Here is a 13,068-nt window from a genome sequence, read left to right as displayed (position 1 = left end):
CGAGCCTTGGGAGTCATTGATTTTGACATTAGTATGATAATACATGCATGCCACCGTTATCCATTCTTTTCAGGTGATGCTAGGTGATCCCTGGTTTTAACTTTGCATTCTGGGACTCGTAGTCCTGATTTACTGTCTGCATAGAGGTCTGGAAAAGTATATGACACTGTATAGCACAAAGAATAGATAGTTGGAAGAAAAGCTAATTTGCTTGAGATTTCCTAATATTTAGTACTCTGCCAAGTCAAAGGCTTTGAAACACAATGGTCTTGATGTATAAGCGCCTTACAAACGCACACTAAATAAATAAATTAAAGTCAATTGTAATTTGAGGGGAAAACAATGCAACTTTCTATTTTTTTTATAGTATGTCGAAACATTTTTCTAGATATGTTCTGTTTTTTTGTTTAGGAAAACCGTTCTGGGCTTTAAGCTCTGTACTTGCAAGATGAAAGTAGCAAACTGCATATACCAGAATGCAGTCGTTTTGAAGAAAAACATCTGGGCTTCCCTCGTCTGCTGTATGGCCTTGGCACTCTGACCCAGGCAGTGATTTCATTGTTCACTGCTGTGGGGCGAAGCACGATGTGAAGAGGCTACAGAGTTATGGTCACCAATACAATCTTGCCCACCACCGAATGGGTCAAGGTCAGTCGCACAAGACCATTGAGAGCTGGAGACAGAAATGCGATTATTTTTAATAGATTGACCTACAAACATGTTTAAATGATAAAAAAAAGTTCTCTGTGATATTTGAAGCAACACATGCAACCTAGGCAGGCATGTCTGTAATATATTTTAGGATTGTTGACCATGAAGTGCAGTTTTTGCATTGACCCTTTGCTGTTCATTCAGTGGCCCCTTAGGGTGTGAAATTGGAGAAGGTCATGCACCAATCAGGGCACACCCTGCAGTGCGCTGTTCAAGGTGCCGTCAGGTGGGGTGGCCGTCCGAATTCTTCCCATATGCTGCTTCGCGCAGTGTACTTTAGGGGTCTGTAGGCTGGCTGGTGACTGGGGAAATTCCGGTTCAGCGAGCATTCTCGAGTACGCACCTTCTCTCTCTGCTGACTAGAATCACGCACCTGGTTCATCCCAGCCTTGGGGACATTTTGCAGAAAACTGAACTATGCCGCACATTGCGGTCGCTCCACGTAAACGAATCGCCTCCTAAGCGCCGCCTCTCCAGCCCCCGTCACGCACAGGCCAAGGTCAAGAAGTGGGAGTATAAGAATAATGTAACAGCGAGAGCCAGGGCTTAAAACGACACATTACTGCGACAGGGCGACTCCCTGCGTGCCGCCAGCTCCAATCAAGCAAGATGAGGGAGGCTTTCTGGATCCTGCTTTGGGGATTAAGTTGCTGCGAATGTCAGCGGGCTATTGGTAAGTGACGCCCCCCAATCCCCCTGGCTCCCTCAAACCCATTCCCCCGCTGCTGCGACGCGTTGCCAGACACATCTTTTTCGGCACCTTTCTGAAACCAGTGAAAGCATCTTAAAAAGAGGTAGTGAAACCTTGCACCGGAGTAAGTACAGTTAACACTAGGGCAAATGTTGGCATTGTGCAAACACATATTCGTTCAATGTATTTGTTAAGTTTGCACTTAAAGGTAGTCCTTTACCTTGGATGTAAACATACATTGAAACAATAGGTTTTTTGCACCACTAGGATATTGTTTGACCTACCGCTAACTGCACCTGTGCAGTTTTTTTGCAACACCATCTCTTGGGTTTCCAGGCAAGATGGTTGCAGCGCAGATGGCAATAGGTGCGATGCCGATGGTGGCAAGTGGGGTGGAGATGGTGACAGGCGCAGTGCACATCTTCGCTGGTAAAGCACATGCGGCTACAGCAGCATCCGAGGCCATGCCATGCAAAGTGATGCCACTTTTCCAAATGTAAATCTGTAGTGAAATCAGTACGGCTGCATTCTACAGTCTTGGCAGAATAGAGTACACACATAGACGCCAATGCCTGTTAAATTCTTCGCAGCAAGGGAGGAACCTGGCTTTCTGGATTGTACATGATGGGGCAGAAAGTCCATATTGGTCCGTGCCTGACCTTCATTCCACGCCGGCCAGAAAGTCATGTGATTTGTGCAACCCTACATTCCCAAGCACACAAATCATTGCCTCTGCGCAGTGAACCTGAAATGCCAGGCAGATAAGAGAGGTGTGTGATGAAGACGTGAGTGACGTAACAGATTCAGTCTTAATTATTGTGGCAAAAACAAGCCAATGGGCCTGTTGGGAGTACTCGTATTTCCTCTCTGGGGCCCAGTAAATTATCCTAACAAGACTGTGACCCTTGATAGCTGAACCTGCACAGATTCTAACTCACCGTTTGTGCGAATGTGCGGTCCCTAGCCATCATCGGTGGTAGGGCGTCTATCTAAGTGAAACGATAGAGGGAAGACTGTGCTCTCTGGCTATGGAATGCCAGCAGAGAGATGGCTCACAATTGCCAATCTACGAGGTCGATATGAGTGGATGAAATGCACACCTGGATAAACTACTAATATACTATTATTCCGAGTGCAAATTAGTTCCACTTGTTTCCTTTGCCAAAATCATTAATTTAAAATCACACATATGCATAACAAGAGAACGGGCAGAAGGGAAATTACGAATATTACAACAGCTCCTTTCCTGCGCCTGTAGTTAGTAGAGTGTTTTTAGGTTTTTACATATAGGATGGAGAAACAATCAAGAATAAAATTAAGCATGGCCAGTTAAAAACCATCATTTTTAGATTAATTTGGCACAAAATGGCTGACATTCGATAACCAGAGAGTGCCGATAGGGACAGTTATCCCTCTATCGTTTCAGCTAGATAGGCGACCAGTGTTTACTAGGGACAGCACACTTGCACAAAGGGGAGTTTGCATCTTTGTAGGGACAGATGCCTAGACTCTCAGGGTTCCAAATAAATGGTAGGTTCCTCTCTCATAGTGTGTTTATGTTTATTTATTGTGGACCATCTCTAGGCAGAGAGATACACCAACAACGTAAACATGGCGTGTCCAGTCACCATGGCTATTTGATTATACGCTTCTGTGGTGGGACCTCATCCAGATTTCTAGACCTAGAAAATGCAGGTGTGCAAAAGGACAGATGAGAGTCGTGGCAAGGCCCATTTATAGTGATTGGCCTCTTTTGGTTCTAGACTTCTAGAGTCAACGCACTTAAGAGCGTATGAAGACAGGCGACATCAGAAAGGCGATATCAGCCTCCGCGCATATCCTAAATCAGCTTACCTGGGATTGGACCATATCTGTATCATGTGGGCTTGGTTGGCATAGTGCCCACACCAACTCAATATGGTACCTCTCGGTGGCGGGACCACATGTAGGAATTATGTTAAAATCTCCAAGCCTGTTCAGTCTTCAGACTCTCCACTTTTGGGTGGTGTGTGCATAATGGTAGAGTTATTGCATGGGTTCAATTGCGCTTGTACGGAGAGTACTCTGTGGTCCACAGACTCATTTAGTCCTTGACCACTTTGAGTATAAATTACTGTTTGATATCTTGCTCCAAGTGGCCCTCATTTTTGCTTCCTATTTTATGGTGGCATGGCGGTAAGGAGCGTTTTCAAGGTATGCCACCATTACATTCCTTTACTTTCCGTTAGAAGGATCCACACATTCGCAGGAGAATGCTGGTCAGACTATTCATATGATGCATTCATTAAAGCATCCCTGCAATGGTCAGTCCCTGGTAAAAGTTTAGAAGCAGATTCTGTTTCTGAAAATCATTTAGCTCTGAGGCAAACATCTATGGGACCAGCTTGTGGCGTTCATTGTGAAGACCCACAGTATTGGGAACCGTTCAGAACCCCCTAAGAAGATTAATTGGAGACAATGCATGCATCCTTGTGTTGGCCATGAGAAGTGATTTCAAGAAATCATTTAGGACACACAGAGGCTCTGCAAACAAAAGAGAGAGGAAAGGGACATGTGTATCACATTGTCATTCTTTTGAGGGTTCCTTAAAGCTTAACTCAAACTACTGCATACCCATTGGTCCTGCAAACGTGGCTGTTCTTTCCACAACTTTAGTGAACACATTCTTGTCTTGGGAGCTGACAGAATGAGAGTGCCTGGGGCAGAAGCCAAAAGGTGCCCTTTATTCCTCCTGATCAGCCTGCCAGGCTGCCTCCTGATTGGAAGGATTGATGAAACATCACTTAGAGAAAAGGAGTGGCATTCAGTTGATCGAATTATGACTTGGACAAGTATGATATTCGGCATGAATAGTGGTTACCTGTTCTACAAATGATTACACTGACCCAAAAATGTGATCCCTACAAGAGATGCCATATGTCAGCCATGTATTGAACCCAAACCAATGTCCTGGCATCAGGTAAGATTCTGGCCACGTGTACACCAGGCAGAACATGATTTTCTAATAACTAAGGGCCAACACTTTTCATCTTTCTCCTGCGTGTCTAATCAAGAGTGATGGGTTTGTATTTGCCATTTACTTATACTGGAAAGCGAGTTCCCCTTATACCTCACCAAGATAAATAACATGTCATTTGGTTGATGAATGAGCTCAATTAGTGAAGCATAATCATACAGGCCAATTTAAAAGCCACAGGCCACAGTTACCTTGTTTATCCGCGACTTAATGTGGCCCCCGCAATATCTTCGCAAACATTGGTTTGTAGTTTATAACGTCAAGCACACAATTCTAAAAAAGGGCCTTTACAGATACAATTCTATGACCAAGACGTGGTGCTTTATACCATATAACTTTAGAACAAACATTATGGTCATTTTGGTTATTTAGCCATTGTTTTCTTCTCAGCTCCATCAGGTCAGGACCCTCCATGTGATTAACTTGGGAAGCCTCCATTTGTGCCGTTGACAGGACAAATCGAAGGAACTCTACCTGCGAAATTCAAAGAAGAGGATCCACCAGCGCTCAACCATTGGAACTTTGATGTTTTGAAGAATAAAGCCAGGGGCCTTACAGTCGTTTCTTACACACTGATATACAAGGGCAGCATTGTACTAATAGGAATGGAAGAGTCTTAGGTTTATAGCAAATCCCCTGGTGCAAAACGGAGAGCAGGGTCTCCCGCTAGGCATTCAGGAAGATGATCCCAAGTCATTTCTAGGAGGCCATTTTGTATTTAAATATTTTATCTCCCACTTCCCACCATTAACTTATTTCACTCAGGGAATCATAAGGATGATCCCACTAGATGTAAATGATGTCGTACTAAAAGAGGCATATTGGGATTCATGGGGGATTACATGAAACAGCCAAAACCCCGGCTGCTGTCATGCTTTATACCTCCACTCTGACTTTCCACTGTTGAGATACGTTTTGAAGCTGTTCCTACACACATAGGCTCAGCTGCACTCAGGAAACCTATTGTGCTCCTAGTGTGAATTCTGACACTTTTCCTTGGATGAGAGGCTGACTAACTTAGACCATGGGGCTGGGATCAAGCACTTCAAGAAAGGCTGCAGGAAAACAGAGAAATCAGTGAAAGAAGATCATTAATATGCAGATTATTTGATTTGAGACATACAAGGGTGACTGGAAAGACTCCAGAAATCCAGAGGAAGGTGACTTCATTCCCTTATTTACAACCACTAACGTCCTGTAAATCACGAACTCCGGGTATGACACTGCACATGAGGGGAAATCAGTAAGATGCATTCCCCTTTGACAGAATGTTTGAAAAAGCGCACTGACCATATGGGGACGCCGCCCTCATTCTGTGAAGCCTTCTTTGGCATATGTTTTTAATCATCTTTGGAACAGGAAAAGACTCAAAATAGGACCTTGCTGGAGCTAAGCTGCTCACAGCTGTTTGCATAGAGTGAAGGCAAGACATTCCGGATGGCTGACAGGACTCCCCTTATCCACCTCTGCATGAAGAGTGCCTGCTTCTGAATACTGCAAGTACCCAGGGGGGCCCTGACAGGACTGTGGCAGAGAGTCCACAAACACATCTGAAGTACTTTGCTTGACTGGGAAGATCAGGACATGGCATTATTGTCTCCAGGGGCCCTATTGAAATGTTCAGCGGCCTGCTGCAAGCCCAAAGGTTATGCCTTTGGAAATTCCGGTTTGAACAATTAAGCATTTCCTGATTCGAGCCACTTCACGCAGATCAAGTCGAAGTCGAACTATCATCGAGCTGTTGATACTGTTATACTTCTGTGAGGAGTTGCCATCTGGCAAAAGCCAAAGTGCAAGTCCAAAGTGAAAAGCTGTGGCTTTTTGAATTTCTATTGATAGATAAAATTATGCTGGCAATTCCATCTCCAAAATGTAGTCTGATGTTCAACGCCTGCTCTGCTCATGGCGCAGAGCCAGTTCAGAGATCACAAGATGCCCACCCAACGGCTGCAGCGACAGTCAAAATCTCTGCAGCGCAGGGGCTGCATTTAAGATATGCAGCCCTGTCCCACAACTATCATGATCACCTGATGGTGGCAGGGTAAACTCTAAAGATACATCTATGCCTGACTTAAGGCATAATGCATGCACTACTTGTGATCTTGCCGCCACATCCCAATCCGCTATTGCACATCTGTCAGCCCTTGTGAGTCAGCTCTGCTATGAAGGAGATATGTATTTGGGCCAGACGGGTAGATGCTGTCAACTGGGTGGACCAGAACCCAGAAGGGGGAGACCCCTCTTTAAACCCTTCTTCAAGGGCCACTGACATTCTTCCCCTGAGACAGCTGCACAGCAGGCAGCTGTGTTGGGACCAGGTCTCAAAGGAGCACACCCATTCAAAAGGAGTAGCCTCACACCAGGGTGATGCCAGTCTAAATGTCTTTGCTATCAGTACGGAGGGAAGCAGGCAGGATTAGGATAGGCTGGATGACTCTGGTCGCTGGAATAATCCTTCAACCACCTTGTTTCTCACTGTCTCTCTTTCCCTTTCCTTCCCCTCTACTTCCTCTGCGCCAAATCATTTTGGTTGTGACATCAAGAAGGCAAAGTCCACTCGGGTCAGGAGCAGGGATCTGTCCACTAAGGCAGGCTAGCTTTAGACCAATCACCCGGCGGTGTGTGCCTTTAAAAGAAGGCATATCTCGCCTCTTCAGCAGATTCTCTCCATGTTCCAGATCTCTCTCTCTCTCTGATCTTTTGAAGTCCACGGTTTGTGCTGGATGATCTCATAGACTTCTGTTGGGAAAGTTGTACTTTCCAAAGCCCTGAGCCTGAGGTGAAGAAGGAGCTGCCATAGAAAGAAGGAAGATATGTCTCCTAACCACTCCTAGGGCAGACAAGACGTGACCATTGTTTTGGACCAGGACCAAATGGGTCTCCTGAGCTGGGAGTGCAGACTCTGGATGCATCCTGTCTTCAAGTTTTCTGCGGAAGCCTCACAGCGACTGGAGGCTCAAACTTGCCGAATCTCCCTGTTCTACTGCACAGAGCCGGTGCCTCTGTGTTCATCACACCTTGAACAAGAGGGAAGTCACTGGCGCTGGTTCTTGCACCCCTCCACCAAACTGACCTAGTGCTTGCATTGCAACCAGCTCGACACTGGATTGTGTCCTAGCCAAGCACGTCACCTTCCGACCTCGGGTTACAACCGTGGTTTGACACAGCTAGCCACTGAACTGCCACCTCTTCGACTGCACGCTGACTTACCCAAGATCACCATTTCGATGACCGTCACCCGCCAACTTAAACTGCAGGAGCGTCACTCATCGACCTCTCCCAATGTCAAAATGCTCGACTCGGCCTGGTCTACTGAGAAGCGTTCCTGGGACTGGCCTGAATTGCATCCTTCAGAGTGGGTCTTCAACTGTGCAGAGCACCCATATTCATCCAGGCTCAATGAAAGCTTACTGCTTGGGTTTCCACGATCCATTGTCCCTGAACTGAGCTTGATCCGCTCGTATCATCGTTCAACACTGGGTCGGACCCGTCAGCCCACCAAGAACTGAATCTAGGTACTGTGACTGCCCCCACGGTTCAATGGGACCCAAGAGACTGGTTAGGTCAAGATCATTCCAGTTTTCAGCCAAAATATCCTTTTTCTAACTTATGATTACCGGCCACCCCTAGAACTACACTCAGAGTGGTACTTTCTCCAGTCTTGGGCATTTTCTCTGTTCTTTCTTTGGGATGGGTTTTTGTACAGTGTTTTTCTATTTGTTTCACATGCAGATGGTGTGTTTGATTTAAGTATCTATATACATTTATCAAACCTTCATTGGGGATTCCCTTTATCTTGGACTGTGATACTGTGCTGTTTGGGTCACTATTGATTCCCCTTCACACCCCTCTTGAGAGCATAGCCTTCCCTTGGCCAACGTTACCACAAAAGGCAAAGGAGGTTTATCACTTGACTGTCCCTGTTTTATCTTTTTGATTGCGTTGGATTTTGGTTTGTAGAAATGTGAGGGCTGCGTGGGCCATTTCAAACCTACTCACCCGTGCACTCCTGCAAGGCAGAATCCAATTAATTACAAATTCACTCTCATTTGTGCTTCGAGCAATGATTCATTGTATTGAATATCCCACATAATTCAATGGAGCTGTGAAGTAGAAGCTAATGTCCACTGATCCTGTTTGTTTGAGGCCGATTTGCTGCATTGAAATACCATGATGGAATCGCCTGTTTCTTCATTTCAAGCAAACGGGCGAGTGGTTGAGCCGTGACAATTGGAACCACTGCCACCTTCTGTACACCGCCACGCTCTTCCAGCTGCCTGTGGACAGTAATATAAGCATTTGCTTGTTTTTGGATCCAGTTGATCCGCTCGCCTGCGTCCAATCACGAATCAAGCATTAAAAAAGCATTAAGAAAAGAGTTGATCTGCTACAGAAGACTAAGGACATATTTGAAGGTACTAGAGGCCCCTAAAAAAGTTTCTATGTTCTGGATCCCTTGCTTTCATACCTTGGGTCCTTGAGACTTTTAATACACCATTCCGTACTATAAAAAGACATTGCGAAGTAACATTTTTTTAATATACTCGTTTTTCCGCATTTATGCATGTTTTCCTCAATTCTGCCAGTTATACCCAGAGTCATCTGCATATATTCAACTTTGCCTTGATCTGTCTATTACTTTACAGGGGTGAGCGTGTGTGTTGCTTTTAAGCAGCTGTTCACGTTTTAGTATTTTTTCTATATTTACTGTTCCTTACTCCTTTGCTGGACAGTTGTCATTTGATCAAGCCTTCTCTGCCTTTCTATTGTTTTTTAATTCCTCCTTTACACTGGCCGCTGCTCCTTTCCAGTTTCTTCACAGAATTTTCGGCACATGACTGTTTTGTGATCATACTATTCTTTATTATTTAAACAGTTATTTGCTATATTGTTTATAGTAATTGGCATTACAAAAAAGACGGCTACACACAACCCACAACCACAAAGAGGTCAAAACATGTGCACTTCTTTTGGCTTAAGGAAAAACAGGCATTACTGATATAGTTCATGCCAAAATGCATACATGAAGAACAATAATCCTTGTGCTGAGGGCGGTCAAGTTAATTTAAAACAATTAAGCTGCCATTTTTTCTGCACATAAGTTCCCCTTATAGTTGGTACATGCAATTCACTTTAACTGGTAGCAAAACCTTTTCAGTGCTGCCTTTTCTGGAATTAATCTTTGGCAACCAACACTCAAGCACAAGTCCATTGCTTAGTTGACCATGCACACGATAATTCTAGTAATGGGTTTATCCCACGACCGATCCTTACCTTTCGTATGCCCTCTATCTGTTTTATTTTTGTAACTACTAGCAAGGACCTATTAATGGCATTGCTTTTGCAATACCTGGTCCCTGCCCCACATCCAAACAAGTCCATTTTGCGGTTTATCTTTTGTCTCGGGAGGATAGCTCAGGGGCAACGTGATGGCCTTGGAAGCAAGACGACACAGAGTACCACAGGTTCGATCCCCGGGTCCGCGCTTAGAAACCTCTGGGTACTAAGCCCGTTATAAATAACCCATCACATATCTGAAACATCAAAAGTACAAGAGTGACGTGGCATGCATGATATGCATTTCAACGTGGCGGAACTGCTCCATGGCAAATACCCAATGAAACCTAGTTCGCCTAAGGTAAGAGCATGTCACATCTATTCAAACATTAGCATGCAGTATGCAAAAACAAATTACTCCTATAAAGTATCACTTTATTTTTCTCCTGCAAGTGCAACTGATTGGCTGATCAAATGTTTTTGATCAAAGCAGACAATGCACCCCATGTCCTTTGTGTTTCTAATTAGATTGCAAATCAAGCATAACTGGCCATTGTCCTCTATTTGAAGGACCATATTTTGATTTTGGGGAAGACTTTAAATACCTATAGCAATGAAATGCCACACATTTCTCATAAAGGTAGCTGACAGGGGGTTGGTTGCAGGGTGGGTGGGTGGGGGGTATTATTTCACATTCCCCATTCAGTCATGTGTAAGGATCTCTGTCACTTAGCAGGAAATGGTGAGAGTTCTGTGGTCAGGCCCATTGGCTAATTATTCACTCTATTTAATGATGGACTTCAGGTTGGGAGAGGATAATAGTCAACACATCCAATAAATCCATGGCTCATCTCTGAACTATCATTCGTATGGCTAGCATGCCCCCTTGCACAGATTCCAAGATACCAATTCACCATACATTTTAATAGAACTTATTGAACAATCATATGCTGATAAAATAGCTCAGCGGGTTGAGTGCTTGCTGCTGCTATCTGAGCGTGATCTGCTGGTTCAAATTCCGGCAAGGCCAACTCAGCCTTTCATCCTTCCGAGGTTGATACATGAGTACCAATTTCGGTTGGGTGATATTGTATGTAAATAAGTGCTTTGAATAACGGCGCTGTATAAAGAACACATCATTATCATTATAGGCAGTGGTGGGGTAGTTGATAAGTAAATACTTTAGAATCATTGTGTTGCAGATTTTGATGTTCTCAGAAATATAATATGTTCATTTGTGTTTGGAAATGATTGGATGGTTAGATAGGATATGTATGCTTCTCAAAAAAGACAGTTCCTGTTCTACTATTAACTGATTAATCAATTGATCTATTAAGCAGATTAAATGCATTTTTACTTAGGCAAATGAAAAGTTGGAAAAACCTTGTGACATTTATAAATATTAAATCTTCACATTTACGCAACATAACATTTGTAAAATTCGAATGTGTTGTTTTTAAAAAATGCACAATTAAAATTCAATACTCCTATGGGATTTCCTGAAAAACCTCTGCAAAGTAAACTTTGTTTGAACGTTTCTGACCAAGTAACAGTTCTTTACTAAATAATTTTGCTGATAAAAAATATGCAAATGAACTTAAATTACAGAATTACCAAGCAAACAAATAATTTCAGTTTGTTTCCGTTTTTTACATTCTCGGTGTTTCTAAAAGATTGCCCCGGTGGGTGCGTGAACGTGTGCAACAAAGGGACATTAATTAACTTTATTTTGAGAAAATTAAATATTCAAACCTGAAGAAAGGGTATTTAAGGTATTTTTGGAATATGGAAGAGTACCTTTCAATTCTTGCTTATGAAATTCAGCAACCAGTAGAGGCAATTTAACATTGTTTTCATCTGCTGTCCTGAGATTTGGCTTTACACAAAACTAGATGTTGAAGTCGTTGAACAGTTCTTTCAGAGAGACCCATTAATATTGATTTTCTGGAATTGATTCACACATGGACAAGGGTTATGATATGATAGGTCATTTATAACAAGCTTAATACCCAGAGCTTTCTAAGCGCAGACCCGGGGATCGATCATGTGTTGCTCTGCATCGTCTTGCTTCCAAGGCCACTGCACCTGAGATATCCTCCTGAGTTCTGCCAAGAGATGGTTTATAGTCCATAAGATGGAAGGAAGCAAAATTGATTTCTGGTTACCCATGGTTATCATCATTGTTGTCATCTACTAAACTTTGGAAGAGTCCCAATTTGATGTAATTCTTGTATGCTGCCCCTTTACATTTGAAAGAATCCCAGAATCTCATTTTCACCTGAGCAGGCCTGTGGTCACCTGGCTGCTCTTCTACTCCAGTGGGCTGCTGTTGCGCTCCGGTGCCTTTGCACCATATAGAAATGGCTGCTGCCATTTTCAGCATTGTATTGCCTTGTGTGTGTGCCCTGGAGCCTGCTCTAGACATCTCGGATTGGCTGCTCGCTCTTCCTTAAGCCAATCCAGAGAGCCGGCAGGCAAAACCAGCCCCCTGCTCAAGGCCCACGCTTAAGGCCCTTGTGCACCCCTATCTGGCCTCCTTTTCTCTGAGCAGGCCTGGAGCTGTCTAGCTGCTCCTCTACTACAACAACCAGATCATGAGGACATTCAACTGATTCCCATGACCACCCACATCAGGTAAGCCCAGTTGGGCTGCTTTTGCACTCCGGTGCTTTTTTACCATATGGAAAAGGACACCGCCATTTTTGGCATTCAATTGCCTTGTGTGTGTGCCCCAGAGTCCCCCCTATGCATCTTGGATTGGCTGCTCATTCTTCCTTAAGCCAATCCAGGGAGTCGTCAGGTGAAGGCGACCCACTGCTCAAGGCTCATGATTAAGGCCCTTGTGCAACCCTGTCTCTCCTCCTTTTCTCCTGAGCAGGCCTGGCGTTTGTCTGGCTGCTCTTCTACCACCACTTCCAGTCCATGAGGACATTCAATTGATGCCAATGACCACCCGCATCAGGTGAGCCCACTTGGGCTGCTGTTGCATGCCGGTGCCTTTGCAACATATAGAAATGGCTGCTGCCATTTTCAGCATTGGATTGCCTCGTGTGTGTACCCTGGAGCTCGCCCTACGCATATCGGATTGGCTGCTCATTCTTCCTTAAGACAATCCAGGGAGCCGGCAGGTGAGACCGGATCCCTGCTCAAGGCCCATGACTAAGGCACTTTTGTACCCCTTTCTGGCTTGTCCAGCCATGGCTGCAGTGCAGCGCCTTACTCTACCGCTCACTATCTGATCCCCTTCCCTTTCCTTCCTGCTGCTGTCTGAAGCTGTGCAAGAAGGTAAGCTGCTGGGTACTTCGCATTCTTCCCCTGGCCTGCTGAGCATTCCCTTGAAACCTACACTGAGGCTGTAGTGTTTTGCTCACAC

The 13,068-nt window shown here is 44.5% G+C and overlaps 1 protein-coding gene across 1 annotated transcript in view; it reads left to right on the top strand.

Annotated features, from left to right (window-relative positions):
* The first annotated feature begins 1,229 nt into the window (after positions 1-1,229).
* The window catches only part of LOC138503906 (mucin-5B-like), a 447,355-nt gene continuing 435,516 nt past the window's right edge, over positions 1,230-13,068 (top strand). Inside the window, exon 1 of the mRNA XM_069623991.1 lies at positions 1,230-1,384. Coding sequence (XP_069480092.1) covers positions 1,321-1,384 — 64 coding nt within the window. The 5' untranslated portion in view covers positions 1,230-1,320. The remainder of the gene's footprint in view (positions 1,385-13,068) is intronic.

This window comes from Ambystoma mexicanum, chromosome 11, assembly GCF_040938575.1.
Source record: "Ambystoma mexicanum isolate Mex_15411 chromosome 11, UKY_AmexF1_1, whole genome shotgun sequence".
Classification (NCBI taxonomy): Eukaryota; Metazoa; Chordata; class Amphibia; order Caudata; family Ambystomatidae; genus Ambystoma; species Ambystoma mexicanum.
This window is presented reverse-complemented; position numbering and strand designations above follow the sequence as displayed.